We start from the raw sequence: 20,546 nt of genomic DNA, 5'->3' as shown, positions 1-20,546 counted from the left end.
GCCTGCCACATTTCAGAAAGAGATGAGAAAGCATCTCCATTTTATAAGCAATTCACATTCTCACAGAGTATGCATACAGAAGAGTAACATTTTTCTGTGCTTTTACCCTCTGTTCCCAGGATCCTCAAGCACGAGATAGAGGGAGGAGGGAAAGAAGTCTATTTTATAAACAATAAATTATTATTGTATGTCATTGTGTGTAGTATAGACAGGAGATCCGAAGATTGTCTGGCAGTCTTAAAGTTCTAGCTTTTTAGAGTTATGCACCACTAGTTGGCGAGCTAGACTTATTTGGGGGGAGGGCTGAGAGAGCTCTGAAAGAACAGTGACTCATCCAGTTCCCAGGTCACCCAGATGGCTTCATGTGAAGGAATGCAGAATCGAACTCAGTTCTCCAGATTAGAGTCCGTCGCTCTTAACCACTACACCACACTGGCTCTCTATTTTATAAACAAAATTCTTATAATGTTAGTAAGTGGAGGTAAACCCTGAACCCTTCTGCACTTTACCTCATTCTGCTAAATTGTTTTCAGCATTTTGCTTCCAGCCCAACTGATTTCCTGTATCACTCATATACCTAGTTGAACAGAAAGGAGGTTTTTGTAAATCACATGTCAGAACATAATGCAGCACGCAATAAAATAATTTGTAAGGTATCTTAGGTCTCTTTAGCTGCAATGCTAGGTACATTTACACAGGATTAACTGGGGTTATGGGGCTTACTTCAGAACAAAAGTGTACAGTTTCATACTATGTTATCTATTTTGCTGTTACATCTTAGAAGAGAAGAGATTGGATTTATACCCCGCCCTTCACTACCCAAAGGAGTCTCAGAGCAGTTTACAAACTCCTTTCCCTTCTCCTCCCCACAACAGACACCCTGTGAGGTCGGTGGGGCTGAGAGAGCTCTGAGAGAAACTGCTCTTTTTCAAGGACAGCTCTTATCAAAACTATGGCTTGCCCAAGGTCATCCAGCCAGATGCAAGTGGAGGAGTGGGGAATCAAACCTGGTTCTCCCAGATTAGAGTCCGCGCACTTAACCACTACACCAAACTGGCTCACCAGTTAGCATCATTAATCCTTCAAAATCTATTTACATGTATGGATGGCTCCCTTAAGTCAGTCTGTACATATTCAGAGACATTGTCCTTGACTGCCAGTCTGCTCCAGACAACATTTAAAGTGTTGTCGAAAGCTTTCACAGCCAGAGTTCATTAGTAGTTGTAGATTTTCCGGGCTGTATGGCCGTGGTCTTGGCATTGGCATTTTGCCAGCAGCTGTGACTGGCATCTTCAGAGGTGTAATACAGAAAGACTTGAGTACTCTCTGTGTCAATGACTACAGTGCCAAGACCACGGCCATACAGCCTGGAAAATCTACAACAACTAATACAATTCAAAGTGCTGGTTATTATTTTTAAAGCTGTAAGCTATCCAGGACCAAGATATTTAAATGACTGTTCCCCATATGAGCCTGTCCATCAGCTATCTTTTTTAAAAATAGAATACATAATCTTTGTACCTTCAGAGGTAAGGTGCATGACCACTTCAGACCTTCCTTCAGGATGCAACTTTCTCCCCATACGTACTCACCCAGCACCAAAAAAATCCCTTTTATTCTTAGGGTTTGGCTGTTGGGTTTGTTTGTTTTTTAACACAACTACATTCCCCCCCCCCCCGCGCCCCTTTTAAAAACATTACTGCTTCTCTGACTAGAGCTTTCTCACAGCTTTTCTCCCGCTGATTTTATAGCTGTGAGTTTTAGAGGAAAGGTGTGACACAATTTTTCATGTTCAGTTATTTGCCATCCCCATTTTTATCGTTTTAAGTCACTGTGGAAACCCATATGTTGAAGGCAGTGAGCTACTAATATTTTGAATAAATAACATAACCACGTTGTGTCTTTTAGGTCCTTTAAAAATTTGCCTGAGGAGGGGGAAATCATGTTCTGTCAAACACGGCAAAATGTTCCTATCAGCGGTTTAGTTCTTGTACTTTTTTTTTTTTTTGCTTTCTGTCATTTCAGAAACATCAATAAATGTATTTAAAAATAAAGAAACTAACAAGCTGACTAAATCATGCTATCCTCACTCACTTCCTGCCCTATACCCCAAAAGAGTGTCTCCATAACAACCCGTCTTGCATCAAGAGGTAAAGTGTAGTGACATCACATCCATCGGCCCGAAGGAGGGGGGGAACCCATCCGATCCGTTCCCCATCAAAACAACTAACAAAATCCCAAGCCAACCTTTCAAAAGCGCACGCGCGGTCCCTTCCTTATGCTTCATCTCTCCTTTTCATTTCGTTCTCAAAGAGAAGTCCCTCCCCCGCACTCCCATTCGCCTACTCTGAAGCTAGGCACCGCCTGCTTCTCCCGGGCTTCATTCCTATTGGCTCTGTCTCAAAATGACAGACTCCAACCTCCGCTGTCCAGGACGATCATAGAGTTTACACCTTTGAAAGTAGAGCGGCCCCTTGTTTCCTATGGCCGCGGAGGCTCATGGGAACTGTCAGCTGCCCCAGAAGAGGCCCGTTGCGGGGGGAGGGAAAACATCCGGGAAGCAGGTAAGAGATTTTATATATATGTATATAATATATGTTTGAACATGTGCCATTAGGTGCGTGTGTGTGAGGACTCTGTAAAAGGGTTACAGTTCAGACCAGGTGATGGGGGATAGGATAGGGACAGGCAAGCCTAAATGGGCAACTTATTCAGGACAGTGAAAAACCAGGGCTCTTTGCTTCAAGAGGGGCTGAAACTGAAGTATTTTGAAAACTAAGCAGGCCTGGTGGGGGGGGGGGGGGGGGCTCCGTACCAATGAAAGGTCACTCAGTGAACTTCAAGACAAAGTGAAAATTTAATGACTCTATTCAAGACATGGGGGAAATATACCGATTTGACACTTATAACTATTCTTATGACTGATTCATCAGGCTCCATTAAAGGTTAAGGAACTCTTTTACTGGTAAAGAAACTAAGAAAGGTATGCAAAATTGTTAGGATGTGTGTCTCAGAGAAGATTGTGGAATTTACTTGTGAGTTAACCTGTTTAACCTCCTCTTGACAAATCCTAAATAGTGAGTATATGTAATTCTTGCGTGTGGTGTAAAGTGAGAATACTGGGAAGCTTTATGGGAAGCCCTGGCACCCGCCTGGTGGAACTCTCTGCCAAATGACATCCATGCCCTGTGGGACCTTTTGTAATTTCGCAGGGCTTGCAAGGCAGAGAAGTTCCACCAGGCCTTTGGTTGAGGACAGCAACGGGCACCACCCTGGCTGGCACTCCCTCCTCCTCTTCCTCCCCCTTTTCTTCAACTACACTCCCACCCTACCCCCTCTGTGAGGTGGAGACATGGTTTGAAGTTCAATGCATTAACATCATCTGAACTATACTAATTGTGGATTGTTTTAAATTAACTTGTTTAAATTGTCGGGATTGTTTTTAAATGATGTTTTATCTTGTTCATCTCTCAGAGCCCTGAGTCTTCAGAGATTGAGTGATTTATGTCTGATTTATAAATAAATAAAATAAACCCCAAAGAAGCTGATTAAAATCAAGATATTCATATTCCTACAACAGTATTACCATTAATTTAGTGATTAAACCTAAACATTTTGGATGTAGTAACATAATTTGTGTACCTCTGTCCTGATCCTCAGGCTGGAGGCAAGGCAGTAACAATATCTGGCAGTTGGATTGAGCAGTTGGTTCAGAGGATTCAAGCAAATGGTAGGCTAGTCAATGAAGTCGCAGGCAAGTTTATCCCATGCTGGCATCAGTGTCACTGCAGGCTTATACAGGGAGTTTCCCGAAAGGTGGTGCTGGGTCTAGTGTTAAGTTCATCTCGCAAGCTGACTCAGCTCCTCTACTGATGAGGAATAGCAGGGCCCAGCTCCTGCAGACTCACTGGTTTACTCTGGTGCTGCTTTAAGAGAGGGGAAGCTTTGGGCTGCCATTCACAGGCTTTAGCCCTAGTTCTATGCCTTTTCTGCTTCTGGAGGCGATCTGTAGGTCTGGCAGCAGTTGGGTCCATGCTGGCTCAGGGCACAGTGGCTATTCTGGCAAAGATTCCCTTCAGGGAGCCACTGAGGAATCCACCTTGCAGGAAGTATCTGCCAGAGCAGGGCTCAAGGACGGGTCCTCCCCTTCCAGTGAGGACTCAAACTCCCAAGCTAACTTGGGTCAAACAGGTTTTCAAGCACACGGGCACCAGGAGCAGGGATGGATGGTGGTGGAAAGCTTACTCTTGCTACTGTGTTGTGTGCAAAGTGGTCTTTAATCCCATGAGTCTGCCTACAATGATGGCAACAGACGAAACCTCTCTGTTTGACAATCTGGATCAGGGGTGTCGAACTCATTTGTTATGAGGGCCAGATCTGACATAAATGAGACCTTGTTGGGCCGAGCCATGTGTGTCCTAAAATGTAATGCCAGGTAGCGGAGATATAAACTTTATAAAGGACACAAACACAAAGATTAATGCTTAAAACATTAGCTCTGTAAGCTGCAAACCTACTTTTGACTTATTGACATTCACCACAGAAATCTCATGCTCAGAGTTCTGAGTCTAGGACCCAGGTTAAAACATGAAATGGCTGAGTAATTAAGAGAGTCTAGCGAAGCAAGCTATGATGCTGCAGCAGCAGAACTGGAAGCAGGAGGTGGCCAGTTCCACTGTGGGCCTGATGGAAGTCCTCCAGGGGCCTGATCCGGTCCCCGGGCCACATGTTTGACGCTCCTGATCTGGATGCTTTCTGTTTTGTGGTGGAGGCTGTAATTGACGACTGTAATAATATTGGTTAGTTTAATGGTTTTCTACTTGTTTATTGCTGTGTTAATTGAGTTAATGTTTTTAAAAAGCTATTAGAGAGTTTTAAATGGTTTGGGTTTATTTGTTTTCTGTGTTAGGCCATAGACTAGACCAACTCCAGGGCAACATGGCCTTCTACAGCTGTAACATATTCTTTGCAATAGCCAGATCCAGGTAAGAACTGAAATCTTGTTTTTAGAAAATCTATATAAATAAAGTGACAGTGTTTGCCAGGTTTGACAGGAGAAATACATTATTTCTTCCTTACCCAAGGAAACCAAAATAAGTGTAATTCAATGCCATGTGAATCTGTTGCCTTGAAAAAAAAGTGAAATGCACTCACCAGGTCATGAAGTAGTGACCACACAACTTTGTCTGGCTATGAAGCCAACCTAAATTTATGTTCCTCTGGCACTAGTAATGACTGAACTTTTTTTCAGGGGATCCCACCTGCTTGTACACTCCAGCTGCTCCCCATTTTCCCCCTCCATCGCAGTTGTTCAGCTGGTAGATTCCCACCTTAATCGAACATACCTGAAGGACTCCGATTGCCAGCAGCTACTCTACAGCACAAAGCAGGGCATTGGACTACCTCTTTCACCAACGCAGCCCATACGACTCCTTCACTCATCAGCTCACAGGCACCAAGAGGGTCAGGACAAGCCCCAGCTTAAGCAAAGTACTGTAAAAAAGGACACTGAGGTGGTCAGTGTTCCAGTCAAAGGCGCAGAGCCTGCTGTCCCTAAGAAATCATTGCGGCAGAGGATTGTGGATGAACTGAAACACTACTATAATGGATTCCACTTGCTTTGGATTGACACAAAAGTGGCTGCCAGGATGGTGTGGAGACTGTTACATGGGCAGGTCCTCACCAGGAGAGAAAGGCGAAGGGTGAGCAAAGATTAACTTCTTCCATGGAGACTAGCATAATAACCATCTTCTACCATCTTCTTCAACTAATGGTCTTTCTATCCACAGTAAAAGCGAGCAGACTGGCTTTTGGAGCTATATGTAGTGGCAAGCCACTACACTTCATGTTCTGCAGCCTGTCTGCTCCATAGGCTTTGTGACAACAGTGCATGGCAGTGTCCTTACGCTCCAAAGTTTGCAGCATGCACCAATCAATCATGGCTGGACCCATCTACTGTGATGTACCACTTGGAGGGGGGTGCTGGGAGCAGGGACAGCCTCACCCAACAAAGAGATTGCTGGGTTTCGTAAATCAGCCTGGAAACCAAGGGCCTCATTGTTACTGTCTCTGTGCTTGTTTCCACACACTGCATTCAAACCCGTCCCTGCATCTCAGACTACTCTGTATCATTGATGGTAGTCATGGACTTAGGCACTGTTTCTTGAGGAACAAGACCTATGTTGCACTGTATGGTTGTCTACTAGTCAGGTCTATTTCACTGTTGAAAAAAAGGAGAAGTTGCTTCTCAAGCGCACAGAAATTTACAAGAAGCCGCTTTCTCAGTTCCTTCTGCATATATGCCATTTCTGTGGAAAAGGGGAATGAGTTGGTTTCCTAGGTGGGTCCAGTGCAGCAGAAAGTTTTCTGGTGCACTACCAACGTAACCCTGTGCCCATATGTCTGCCTAACAAGGAACACTGTTTTGGCTTTTCAAGTTCTTGTCATTAGTCTAATAACAGAACTGCTTTGCTGGATTAGACTATCCAGTCTGTAATTCTAGACTAAATGGACTGATCCAACATAGCGGTACACTGTCTTATGCCAATGAAAAAACTGGGAGAGATTTCTGGCTCCTGGATCCCCTCCCCCGCAAACTGATACTATCAACTGATATTGTTTCAAAATCGCCAGATTACTATTTGTGCACACTTCAGACTTCTCCCTCTTTGCAGTATGCCCTTCCTGTCCACACTCAGATCTGAGAAAAACTCTGTCTTGTTATGAAATAGGAGATGGGCAGTCTCTCTGGTCCTCCTTGTTTCTTAGCAGAAGGGATGATGGTTCCGGGGCAGGGGGAGAAACACAGGAATCTAAATAATCCTAAAACAGTGTTATCGTCCCATTTTTATAGGAAGATGGAACAAGCCAATTGAGATGGTAATTCTGGCAGCCTGGCTACATAGCCCTGTTCACAGTTATGCTATGCCATGGAAGGAGCAAGATTTTTGACTCAAGCAGACAGCCGTTAGAATACTTTCCCATCCATTTCTGTTCAGTGTGAAACCTCCTAACATTTCCCCCCAGGGCTTGATGTAAATGTTTCAAATGGGCTAAACATTAAGCGTCTTAAAAGAAGGGATTTTTTGAATGTTCTAAACCAGAACAGAAAATCACTTTTATTTATTTACATTATTTATAGTCCATCTTTCTTACTGAGACTCAGCATGGATTACAGAGTGTAAGTCAGTGCAGTCAGTAAGGTGTGGCATCCAGTAACCATGTAATGGGATTAGGATGTGGAAATTAAAACCAAGTGAAATCTGAAACAAAGCCTAAATTATTAATGTGGCATATTAAACTATGCAGAAATTTCATAATAGGATAATACATACAGCAACAGTCTTCTGTCCTTATGCTGGATGTCCCCAGGAAAGAAACTCATGATGGAATCCATTATACTAATTCATAGCCCAGTTCTCCTTTGTAATTTCATGGCATACATAAAACTAAGTTTACCTTGTTTGAACAAATGGTTTAACAAGTACATTTTAAGCACTGTGTGCTGCCAGCATGAGTTAACATAGACCTCTTAACATTTTTGTCCTCAGGTCCTGGAGGAGAAAGGTTGCCATTTTTCCATTCCAAGCTTTCAAAATGTTGAAAGATTGTAGGTAGCAGTGTTGATCCACAGAAAAATTCCAACAGTAGCCAGCTAAAGGCCATCCAGCTCTTTTGTTGTTGTTGTTGTTCAGTCGCATCAATACAAAGTGAAATGCTGCATAAATTCACACAAAGAAATTAATGCTGAAATCCAACTTCTATTTCACTGTAGACTTACTGTCCACAGTGAAATAATAATGGTTGGTGATAAGAGCTGTTAGAAGCCTTCCTGAATGTTTGGATACCTTAGTGGTGAATTAGACTGTGAAAGGACCACTGGAAATTGAAGTTTGATAAAGATTGTTCTCGAAACGAACGGCAAAACTCGAGAAGTTCGTCCCGTTCTGTACATCTTGTTGACACTCTGGTGTCTGGATGATGTCCACCTGTTGAAATACAAGAATTATAAACAACATGGAAGTTGGATTTCAGCATTAATTTCTTTGTGTGAATTTATGCAGCATTTCACTTTGTATTGATGTCATATGTATTGCTGTGCCCTTAGTTTTTGTTGTTCAGTCGCATCCAGCTCTACAGAAGAATAAAACACTACCTAAACAGAATTACTAGAACAAGCAAGGTTCTCTAGGGAAGGAATTCCAGAGCCCCAGAGCCATTTCTTTAAAGGCCCCGGATCCTCACTTTTGTTCCTATCACTTCCCTAGGAGCTGCTTACTCTGACTGTATAAACTAATGGAAGGGCAATGTAACTTAATTTAATCTAAATGTTTGCTTTGCATATCTTATCTCTGCAGCTGTTGAGAACATCTGCTGATCTCTTCCGGCTGGTTCCTTTCCTGGTGTTCATCATTGTCCCCTTCATGGAATTCTTACTGCCTGTGTTTCTGAAATTGTTTCCTGAGATGCTGCCCTCAACCTTTGAAACACAGTCCAAAAAGGTCAGTATTAAAAATGGCTTACTTGGCTCAGCCACTGAGCCTTGCAGTGCCCGTGGTTGTACAACCCATGACAAGGAGCTGGTGTATTAGGAACCATTTGCCTCCAGCTCTGACCAAGTGGCACTCCCCCACATTTTTTGTCACCTTGTGTGTGATGGTCTAACAGGTGCTTGCTTTTAACATGCAAGCAGTTTGCTTCCCAAGACATTTGGGGGGGTATTGTCTGGCTGGGTACTAGCTGCCATAAGAGGACTGGTGGGAAGCAACACGGTATCCTTCCATTATACTTGGATCCAACTGCAGTTGAGAGTGTGTCCCCCCCCCCCGAATACTTGTGTTACACTTGGTCAGTTGTATGCATCTGAGTCCTGTGAGCCACTGCCAGAACCTATTTCAGCTAAAAAGAAGTAGAATAGAAATATAATAAAGATCCACTGTGGAAGTAGCAAGCAAATACTGATTCAGCTGTGAGAGGAGGAAGATAGGGGATGATAAAAATGGTCTCTTACAAGGCTGTTGTAAGAATTTCTGAGAATGTATTGGAAAGGACTTGGATGTTGTAAAGTGCTAGATAAATGCAAAGAGTCGCCATTTTCTCCTCTGTATTAAAAAGGAAGAAAAGCAGAGAAAGAAGCTGAGTGCTAAGCTGGAAATAGCCAAATTCCTGCAGGAGACCATTGCAGAGATGGCCAGAAGGAACAAAGCTTCTACAGGAGATGCCACCAAGCAGTTCTCTTCATATGTTCAAAAGGTACAAACTTCATGATTAGACAAGCTTCAGTACCAAGAGAAGGCCATTGATTTGGTCCAGTCAGGTAGGTAGATAAGATTTAAAGACATCCCTTTCCCACAAAAGGCCTTTTTTAGAGAGAAATAAATAAAAAGCATACACCCACCCTTTCCTGTTGATAAGTTTATGCAGCATATCAATTATGTTTACAGGGAATGCTAATATCTCAGTACTGAAATTGGTGGCTTTCTGTGCTTACATGCTAAGTATCCTGAGATTTAGTACTCTCAATACCTGCACAGTACTAACATTCTGAATCTGCCAAGTTGCAGTATCTTTTTGAGAAGACATTTCCTGCTGTTTTTGATGTTGTCCTATATGCTGTCTGCAGTTTTTCCTTCAGGATATAAGTCAGCCTCATCAGTGCTATCCATGGACTTTGGTAGCAAGATAACTAGAGCATTCACAAGAGCTAAGAGCAGCTGGGTTGTAGGAGATGGAAGTCTGGATCATTTTGGCAATGAGACTAATTCATACAACCTTGCAAATCAGAAAGAACAGTATCTCTTAGGAAGCGTCCAAAAGTTGTTTTAATATGACCTCACAGAAGGGACATGAAGCTCATCCACTCTGACCATTTGATGGGTGTTACTTAGATCAACCCTCCCACATTATCCAGATTAGAACATTCAACAAGCAAAAATGCAGATGCAGACTAGCTTCCCTGCATCATAGGGTTCCCTGCATCATAGGGTTCCTGTGGGCAAAGACTGTTTTGGTGACATAATCCATACTATCTGAAGCATGGGGGAGTGGAGGTGGGGTTTAAAAGAAGCAGCAAATACTTTGTGAGTTTATGCAAGCAGTTCTCTGAAGAGGCAACATAAAATTTTCTAGGTAAAATTTAATTGAACTGAAACCATTCTATCAAGCATATGAATCTGAAAAAAGCCATTTCAAGTAAGTAGAATTGCTTATAAATGCCTTTGCTTCAATGGAAAATCATACTTGCTCTCATAATGGAATTGGCCAAGAGCTTTACTTTCTGCTTACCTTGTGAAGCCAACAGAAGTACTTGAGAACTCCAGTAAGCCACTCAGTGATCAATTTAGATGCGTGCAAGTTCATACTCTGAAATTTGTCTTTCTTGGGGAGTGGGTCAGCAAGAAATGATGACATTGTAATTTAATCAGAACACCTTGAAGAAACTGGCTTCTTTTTAGCTCAGCTCCTAGCTGGGGCTGGTGGTCCAAGATGGTAATATTCTCACTGCAATCTTACCCATTGCCTTGCATAGGTTCGGCACAGCGGCCAACAGCCCAGCACCCAGGAGATTGTCCAGTTTACCAAGCTGTTTGAGGATGAACTGACCCTGGAACACTTGGAGCGGCCACAGCTAGTAGCCCTCTGCAAATTGCTGGAGCTGCAACCCATTGGGACCAATAACCTCCTCCGCTTCCAGCTTCTGTTGAAGCTCAGATCTATTAAAGTAGATGATGAAGTAAGAAACTGTAGACGCATGGGGTAGACTTTGCATGCTGGTTAATGCGGCAGCATTAGTTTCTTCCTGTCCCATTTAGTCCGTTCTCTCTTCTAATGTGCCATTTACATCCAAAGTCCGATAGGTGTAGTTGTGCCCCCAACTCTAAGAGAGATGCATACACAAAAAGGTTTGTATGTGCTCTACAGTCCCACCTGGGAGGGAGGCTAGATGCAAAGCAGGGTCCTTGAATACCAAATGTTGTAGTAAAGTACCATCTGTCATTTTAAGAAGAGGCTATGAAATTTCTCAGCTGATCTGTACAACAGGATATCACAGGGAAGCCTGTGTTGTCCAGAATGCAGGTAATAAAATTTGAAGTTCAAGGTCTGAACATCTTGTAACATCTCCAAGGTGCTTTTAGTGTATGATATAATGTGACCAAAGTGCCCATGTGCCTAAATGTTTCTGTCCCACCTACTTAAGTACTCATTGACCAGCTCCTGTGTGACATGAATGCCATTAAACCAATTGCATTGAGTGGAGCCATGAAACTGTGAGATCAGAAGAGATTTGCCAGTGGCATCCAGAGGCACAGTAGGCAGAGGCCAGGACAAAGGGTCAGTGAAAAGCTAGAATATCTTCCACACTGTGGTCAAGAGCCCTTAGCCGAAGTAGTAAGGGGTGGCCATAGTTGTTTTCAGAGACAAATGCAGTGCTTCTAGACTGAATTAGCCAAAGTCTTTTGACAGTTCTTCTTTCTGTACTCTCAAAACATCTGTGTTCTTGCATTGATTATGCATGCAGGCATAGAGCTTTTGGTGATGAAGCCTAGGGCTAAAGAATTTTAGTTGGTCAGCTGACTGAAAATGACAAATGTATTGGTCCACACTGTGCACATTGCTTAAATCATACTATAGGTGCCCTTTTCAGATACTAAAAGAAGCATAAACATTCAGAATTTAAATGCTACCACTCTTTGCTAGAAAGAAAAGCCATCTTATAAAGCATTTTCTTTTTCATTATGAAAAGGCCATGGCTTGAAGCGCACATGCTTTGGAAGAAGAAGGTCTCAGTTTTAATTCTTGGTATTGTAGATATCAGGTATTTGGAAACTCCTGGAGAGCCACTGCTAATCCAAGGAGACAATGTTGAGCTAGATATAGCAATAACTTGACTCTGCTTCCGAACAGGCAGCTTCAGAACAGGGGGAGTCATAGCTTGGTGGCAGAGCATGCAGAAGGTCCCTGGTTCAGTCTCTGGCTAAAGGACCTCAGGTATAGCAGGTATTGGAAAAGACTTTCCTCTGCCTGAGACCTCAAAGAGTCGCTGCCAGATGGAGAACACAGTACCAAACTACGTAGACCAGTGGGTCTCCGTATATGGCCGCTTCATATGTTTATTTTCCAACCGGTCACACACCAGAAACCACAACAACCTCAACAAACAGAAGCATATGCCCTTAAATTCATAGTCTCACTGATTGAAATCGGCCCTTACATGTTCCTCAAGTAAACCTGTAGCTGATTAATCTACCAATCAAAATCTACTCCTGCATGAAGCTGATAATGAATTTCCAGCATAACTATTATGGGCTTACTTCTCAGGACAGAGCTGTACTTAAAAATGAAGGCTTACCTGCATCTTAAGCAGTTGGAAGACCCAGCCCAAGCACACACATTGCTAGAAAAAGGCCATTTGGCTCCGATACATGGCTTATATATTTGCTTCCCTGTTGCAGAAAGGGACAGAGTTTCAATTTCCAAAAGAATGAAGTGATGTTAATTTGATCTCTGTTTTCTGTACACAGCTGATTGCCAAGGAAGGTGTTAATGGCCTGAGTGTGTGGGAGCTGCAGAGCGCATGCAGGGCAAGAGGAATGAGGTCGTTGGGCCTCACAACAGAACAGCTGAAGGAGCAAATCAAACAGGCAAGTTGGGGACAGGGGAGGGAGAGAATGGCTCTGCTTTTTGGGCTCATCTGGGCAGACAATGCTCATTCATCCTACAGAGTTTTAATTTATCATTTCTTAAAGACATGCAGTGAGCTGCAGACAGAGCTTGAAATTCCTCTTCAGTTGAGCTAAATTAATTTTACTGACACAACTTGCTTCTGGCTGGGCTGAGAGCCTCTAGAACTGCTTTTCCGACTCTGGGCAGCAGGTATTGGTAACAGGTTCTATATAATAGGGTGAGGTCAAGTCCTAGACAATACGGATCTTGCATCAGCCGTAGTCTGAACTTAGCTGAGCTCCTAAATAGCAAAACAGGCCAGCTGAATGCTTAAGTCCCACCTCTTAGCTCAGGGGTAGCAGGAATTTAAAGGAGCAGAGGCCTAGCTAGGAGCCCAGCACTCCAGCATCACTGAGCGATAATCAAGTGTGTTCACTGTTTTCTTTGTGGGGAGCTTACCGATTAAATGCTGAAAGGTCCATAATCAGATGTTCTCAACATTTTTTTAAATGGAGGTAGCAGCTACCTGGAGCTGGGAATCAGATCTGGAGGGATTTAACCTTCCTACTACCATGTGGTTTTAATCAGTTGCCTGCCGTAGAAGGGAAAAGAGGCAGACACACTCTACTTGTCTTCCCCCACACCCCTTCCAGGTTTTAAGAGCCAAGGGGTTGGTCTTCATCAGGGAAATGATGGAGGGGAACGGGTTAACCTCATTCTTCCTCTTGCCCACAAGTGACTCCTGTTTCTGTTAGAAAACACTGGGAAGATCCATTCACCAGTCTCCCAATTCTGGATCGGCTTGGCTCTAAAGCCCCGACCTCAAGGGGGAGGATTCCCTTGCCATGGGTCTCAGGCCTGCTTTGGGTCAGTTCCTGCTGGTCTGCACTTGTTGAGATGTCCTGGTCGCCCTCTAAGGCATCTGGAGACAGGAATTTGACAATGAAGCAGGACAGTTCTTTTCAATGTAGAACTTCAAGTCTTAGGGGAAACATCAGGCCATTAGGCAGGAATGAGGAAGTCCACCCCACCCCCAGCCACAATCCCACCAACAATCCCAAGGATGCTTACCTAAGCAGGAAAGCAGTAAGCAGCTGTCCAACCACTTGTACTGGGAGGGTTCAGATTCATAAAAGCCTCTGTCCACCTCTGTAAGTCAAAGTTCATGCATCGGATTCTCTAAATTGTCTTTCTCCTTGTCCCCCTCTTGCACAGTGGCTCGATCTGCATCTGAAAGAGAATGTTCCTCCTTCGCTGTTGCTACTTTCTCGCGCCTTATATTTGACGGAGGTGAAGCCCAAACCTATTGCAGCGTCATCAGCTGATGTGAGTTGGATCTACAGCAATTGTGTTGAAACAGATTTCTGCAGCAATTGTGTTTAAACAGATTTCATCTTCCACATTTTCATGATAGGAGACACTAGAGAGGCACACAGAGATAATAGTGGAAAATGCCACAGCATCTTACAAGTTGAGGCAGAGCTGCCATCCCCCTCTTTTCCTTTTCAGACTGTGTGTGGTTATTCCACTTTATAATAACAAAGTATAGACCACTGTAATGCTCTTAAAATATATTGTATTTTTTTGCAATTGCTGCCCAACATCCTATACTTGTTTAAAGTTCTGTTGAGTCCACTGAGTCTTACTCCTAAGTAAGTGTGCCTAGATTGCAACCTTGATTTGAATATTTTGAATACCGTGAATATGGACCCTTCTGCCCCACTTACTGAAGCCTGAAGTGTGGGTTATGAATGAACAAAGTAGACAGTACCTGTAATTCCCCCACCCCCCGAGTGCACAAACACCCTGTCTCACAGCTGCTTTTAGCTTTAAAAACCATATCTCCCACCGTCTCATTTACTTCAGCCCTTGGAAATCACAGGGATTCTTGCAATGCTTTCAGCATCTTCCAGCAACATCCACCTCAGGGATTGCTCCCATGCTGATTCAAGTAGCTCTTCCATCAACCCTGTCCTGCCTGACAACATGCTCAAATAAAATACAAGTGATGCTCTTGTTTGTGCCTCAAAGTCCATAAACTCCCTGCTGACATTCAGTTATCAGGGTGAAGGCAGTGTTGCTGCTATGAAATCTGTAAAGTGAATAGTGACAAGAAGTTGTCTGGCCTTTTCTTAGCCTCTGCCGAGCAAAGCTGCTGAAGAAATGGGCACTTCTGAAAATCAGGAGACCTTGCTGGATTCTGCTCCCAGAGTGCAAGGAAGTAAGGTGAGACACTGACTTCCCCACAGACCCGCCCTGCCCAGTCTAATTCTGAATAAATCCTGATAATTAGTTAGAACACAGGTATTGGGCATTGAAGTCACTTCGTGAATGGTAATGGAACCACAGTAAGCAAAAAGGACTTTAGGCTCTCAAGAGGTGTGCTTTTGCAACAAGATCAGCTCTGTTAATGAAGATTTCCAGGACTCCTAAACCTTGATGGGAACCTATAATAATTGACTTAATTTTTTCTCCCTCTTTCTTGAAGAGTGAAGAATTTATAGCACAGCCAACAGAGAAATTACCAGTTCCTCAAATGTCAGCTGACCCTCCTGCAAGCAAGGTGACTTTTACATCCATATTTCTTAGGCCACACATCACATAGATACATTTTTTAAAGGGTAGACTTTGATAGCATTCACAGCCCTAAGATAGTTGGTCAATTAAGGCGGGTGGCTTTGTGGATTAATCATCTTAGTCAATTAATTCATTATTTTAAATACAGTCAACTGATTAAATTTGCACTTGACCAAAATCTCAACCTGCTTTTTCCTTCCCACTAAATGAAGGAAGTGAATGATAACAAAATCTCTCCTTATATATAATTGTGTAGTGGGGTGGCACTTTCTGAACATTCCACACGCCTCTAAATCAGTTGACTCCATGTTGTGTCACTCAGAAGCTGTCCCTATCCACTGGCTGCGTTGCCTAAGTCCCGCCCACAGAGGCAGCGCCTGCCAAAACTTTCCTCAGAAGATGGTTGCTTCGCTCCGGTGAACACAGCTACTGTCTTCACTCTCTTTGCCAGATGACGATTGATTCCCTCAGGGGACAAAACCCGCCATCTTTAGCCTCCAAGCCAAGTTTGCTGAGGCAACACTTTGCAGAATGGAAAAAAACCCGCCAAGTAAACAGCTGTCAGCATGGCAGAGGTTGGGGGGGGGGGACCAGCCCAAGTTATCACAAAAAAGCCAGTGGATACACACACAAGCAGAGATAGAGGATGGGACCAGACACACAAAAAACAGGAAGCCAAAAAACTGAAGCATGCTGCAAAGCAGAAATACAGACACAGTCACAGACAGATCTACGTAGGCATGTGCAAACAGGAGGAGTGCAGGAACAACTGACTGAAGTGGAGAATGTTCAGAAAGTGCTACCCCAGTATTCAGTTATATATAAGGAGAGATACTGCTAATATGTACTTAATCTGCTTCCAGGCGATGCATTCGTTACACATCACATCTGTCTAGAACTCGTTGTATTGCTTTTACAACAAGATTTACTGCTAGTAACTCAATGAGAAAAAATAATTGATCATATGCAGAAGGGTTCTCCTGAGTTTCATTCCTTGTCACAGCTCGGTGCCAGAATCCAAAGAAGAATGAGTATTCCATGCCTACTCCACTTGTTATAAGTGGTAAATTTGACCCCTCATTCTTGGGTGGAAAACACACAGATCAACATACAGCCTCTAACCATCATTGAAAGCAGAATGCTGTGAGATTGCCAACTGCCTGCTTTCTGCTGAGGAATACATTTTTTTACCATCTAAAGACTTCACAAAATCAATCAAATGCAACTTCATGGTGGGATTTCAAAGGAACTACTGCAGTGTTGGGGGCAATAGAGTTTAGATGTCCTACCATAAAGCCCTTAATATGCTTGAAAATGAAATGGGGCTAATTTCCAAGCATGTTGTGATTAGTATCAGGCTGGGTAATGTTTGCACGGGTATACCAAAACATCAACCTCCCTCCTTTTGACATTTTGTCTTTCTCTTTATTGTAGACAAAAATGGAAACCTCTCGGAGTAGCAAAGCCAGTGCAAATGGAGTTTAGCTGTGCTTCCAGGAAGGACTCAGGCATTTCAGAAAGAAAAGCCTCATAACTTAAATCACACTGGGGAGCAGGGTTTTTTGTTCTTTTGCGGGCCAACTCCTTCCCTCGCACAAGAGTCTGCTATTCTTTCACACTCCCCCTGCGTAACCCAGTTTGGTCTGATCCAGATGTTTTTGTTATCATCTCAACCAGGCAAAAAGGGGACCTTGTGTTATAGTGCCAACCTCTTAATTTACTGTAGCCCATGTAATTTAACTTATTTTTTGTAAATATGTATATAACCCACAAACAGGACAAGCTGTAATTTATACAACATTGCTAGATGTTAAGATTCGTGTTTCTTAAAAATGTTACCGAAGTGATGACTTATCTTTTTTTTTTTTTTAAACAAAGGCTTGACTAGCAGAAATTGAGTGCTTCCCTAAGCTGGTGCTATAGAACTGGGGCTTCCCATTCAACAAGCTTGACCTACTTGGACTTTCAAATGGTTTACAGGCTGATCTTAAATGTTCCACTGAGTGAGTTCAGAGGCACGAACTCCCAAGTAAACGTGCACAGGATTGCAGCCCTAGTTCCAGTTAAGTCGGTAAGCTGATGGTGCTGCAAGAATATGAAAGTAATCCTCCTTTACTACAGAAGCAGGACAGAGCCTCTTATAAGTTTTGTCCCATTACATTTTCTAAAAACTCCCACTGTCTTCCCCGACAACTCCAATTTATCAGAAAGCAATCCCTCCAATGGCTCACTAGACTTTGTATAAGAGGCCAGTACCACCACAAAGCACAAAAGCAGGCCATTCTATTAATCAAAGTATGCATTGGGCTATAAAATGTTCTTGCCACCCTAAGCCAGTGAAAACAATTTTTTTCACCCATTGTTTTTTTTAAGAGTTAAGCAATCTTATAAGAGTTATGTGCTGTGGAACTGGGAAAAGACAGTAGTCAATAAACCTTACAGAAGTACTAGAAAGTAGGAAACACTGGAGAGATCTTTATCATTCAACTGTAAGGCCCTCCTCAGGAATAAATTCTCTCTGCTTCTCCCAGGACTGCCCCATTAACAGTAACTGAAAGCCTCAGGACTGTTCCCTGCCCACCAGTCAAGTGGGCACATCTTTGTAGCTCGGTAGCCATTTAATAAGATCTGATCTGTGATGCTGGCTCGCAGAGCATCCCACTAGTTAATATTCTTTATAAATGTTTGTTCAACATGTTCGTTTTGTGACGGAAATATACCTTCCTGATAGCTGTGCAGAAGGATCTAGAGACCAAACATTTTTGTTCGTTTCAGCCTCTGGAAATATATTTCCCCCCAAAAAAGATATCTATTCTGGACATATCTGAGACACTTGTTTTTATTGTACAATTTAGGTTTGTCTGTTTAATCACACAGAGCTACTTTTGTAAGACAGACTATTCGAATAGGGCAGTCATTTGACTGATGGGAACACCTGCCACCCACTGCTCCAGACACTAATGTCCAAAGGAATCCTTTGTGAACTTTTGAATCAGTAGGAGATATAGTGCAAGTACTGTGTTACCTGATGAAGAATCTTGCTGGTGGGTTCTAGTTGGCCAGGCAGTCCAATAAATGGCCATGATGCTACATCATGCCTCCCATTTGTTTGTGCAAGTATGCTAAAGGCAAAACTTCTCACTCAGGGACATGTCCCAGATAGATGTACCCTTGAAAACATTATAGCTTGAGGCATTTGGGGAAAGGGAATGGGACGGTGGAGGTATCAGCTGAAGCTGGACCTTTTCAAAGGGATGATCCTACCCACACAATGTTCATACCTGTAACACAGTAGCAGGCAATGACTTGAATGTGCAGGTTTGCTGTCTCGCATCTAGCACCAAAGGTAACTTCACATTATCTCATATACAATGTTCTTCAGCTTCAAGGCACAAATGCATGGTAATCAAATGATTACATGCATGCATGAACTAGCACAAAGTCTGCATTAGGAAATTTCCTCCCACCTTATCTTTCATAAAGGTGGCCATTTTTTTCTTTCATACCCTAGTTCTTAAAGTATTCTCCAATAGCCCCTATGTCCTTTAAGTGCTGTTAACTACAATTACAATTATATACCTTTATTGGCATAATGAGTGCTGTTAACTATAAGAAAAGAGATGTGTATACCCATAGCATGTATGCACTGTGCTAATTTAAGAAGAACGGGATGTGCTAATCCCTTGCTGCAGAGCCCTGCTTCTTGTGCTCTGCTGGTCCACCTGGGCAACAACAACAGTTTGATGGGCCATAAATTGCCCATAGCTATCTTGCACCCATTAATACTGAGATGGCTTGGAAGGGTTGGTGTCAAGTCAAAATTCTTAGATAAGAGAAGAAGAAGAAGAAATTGTATTTATACCCCACCCTTCACTACCCAAAGGAGTCTCAGAGTGGCTTACAATCTCCTTCCCTTCCTCTCCCCACAACAGACACCCTGTGAGGTAGGTGGGACTGAGAGAGCTCTGAGAGAACTGCTCGTGAGAGAACAGCTCAGAAGCAACTTGTAACTGACCCAAGGTCACACCAGCAGCTGCATGTGGAGGAGTGGGGAATCAAAACCCGGTTCTCCCAGATTAGAGTCCGCACTCTTAACCACTACACCAAACTGACTTTCCAGTTTGAGGAATATTGAAACAGCCTAATTGCCCTTGGTTTCTTTTTGTTCCATTGTTACCTTCTGGAAAACAGGGTATGGAAACACTACAAAACCCAGAAGGGACAGTGGGATGGGTTTTGCACAACACAAGCAATTCTGACATTCTTGTATCATCTTCAACACCCTGAAAACAATCATCTGTCTCCAGCCAAGGCAGCTGTTGTTTTCAGATTCTGCCTGAAACTGTCTAAGCGAACAGCAATGTTGTTAAAAGGGGCACTTATGGCACAGCAACTGGCTAAAACACTGATAGCAGTTCATAAAATTCTTTGGTGGTCCACTTTGATCAAAAAGCAGAAATATAAATATATGAATTACTAAAGAGAGAAAGCAAAGAATACGAAGAAATGGAGCTCATTGTTATTTAATTTATGGAGTTAAATGTAGCAGCCAAGACTAGCAACACCAAATTATTCAAATTGTAGAAATCCCAAAAAAATGGTAAAAATTTCCTAAAGGATCCCCTACAAATTGGGATTACGTTAGAAGATCCATGAATGGGTCCTCTGTGAGATTTTTTTTAAAAAATTATAAATAGCAACCACAGGAAGAGGGGGGGAATTCAATAATTCAGATCAGGCCAATATGTGCAAAGGAGGATTAACCTTTTTCCTCTGCACCATGTTCTAACCACAAGTTAGCCTTCCAACTACCATACAGTTACTGATATTCTTCCATTCCCAGGGCAAATAACAGCTTGGTGTGGGGCAACAGTGGTCTGGGAAATGACCCAGAGGGAAAGGATAAAACCTACCTCCCACTGCGCTACACCCCTTGAGCCAAATCAGGGGGTCCCACAACTGCTGTTTACCAGTTAAAAAGCCACCAGAGGTCTGTTCACAGATTCCCGTACACCTCCTAATTCAGTTTGACTCTTAAGTGAAAGAGTGGGAATCAATATAAGTAAACTCAAAGTGATACATGCTGGGATAAAAACCGATCCTTAATTTAAAGGACCATCACAAAAAGTTTTCAGTATTCAAAGCACTTCACATTATCACAGTAATCCTTACAACAGCCTCGTAAGGGTAGGTGGGTATTATTATCCCCATATTGACTTGGGATTGAAGCTGAGTCCAAGCTTGCCTAGGGCTGAAATTTGAACCAATGACCACCTGGACCACCACTCATAAAGTCTATGCTATAC

At 42.9% G+C, this 20,546-nt stretch overlaps 1 protein-coding gene across 2 annotated transcripts in view; it reads left to right on the top strand.

Annotated features, from left to right (window-relative positions):
* Window positions 1-17,013, top strand: part of LETM2 (leucine zipper-EF-hand containing transmembrane protein 2) — a 28,566-nt gene extending 11,553 nt beyond the window's left edge. Inside the window, exons 1-11 of one of the 2 annotated variants that reach the window (XM_015414207.1) lie at window positions 2,494-2,564; window positions 4,910-4,985; window positions 5,252-5,702; window positions 8,358-8,501; window positions 9,115-9,252; window positions 10,529-10,732; window positions 12,522-12,641; window positions 13,879-13,989; window positions 14,800-14,889; window positions 15,152-15,226; window positions 16,675-17,013. In XM_015414207.1, the coding sequence (XP_015269693.1) occupies window positions 4,939-4,985; window positions 5,252-5,702; window positions 8,358-8,501; window positions 9,115-9,252; window positions 10,529-10,732; window positions 12,522-12,641; window positions 13,879-13,989; window positions 14,800-14,889; window positions 15,152-15,226; window positions 16,675-16,725 (1,431 nt within the window). In that variant the 5' untranslated portion in view covers window positions 2,494-2,564; window positions 4,910-4,938 and the 3' untranslated portion in view covers window positions 16,726-17,013. Of the gene's footprint in view, window positions 1-2,493; window positions 2,565-4,909; window positions 4,986-5,251; window positions 5,703-8,357; window positions 8,502-9,114; window positions 9,253-10,528; window positions 10,733-12,521; window positions 12,642-13,878; window positions 13,990-14,799; window positions 14,890-15,151; window positions 15,227-16,674 lie in introns of those variants that run through there. The other variant, XM_015414206.1, reaches the window with a different exon arrangement.
* Window positions 17,014-20,546: the final 3,533 nt, after the last annotated feature.

Source organism: Gekko japonicus, unplaced genomic scaffold (assembly GCF_001447785.1).
Source record: "Gekko japonicus isolate JY-2015 unplaced genomic scaffold, Gekko_japonicus_V1.1 scaffold9, whole genome shotgun sequence".
In the NCBI taxonomy this organism is placed as follows: domain Eukaryota; kingdom Metazoa; phylum Chordata; class Lepidosauria; order Squamata; family Gekkonidae; genus Gekko; species Gekko japonicus.
Note: the sequence above shows the minus strand (reverse complement) of the source record. Positions and strands in the feature narration are given on the sequence as shown.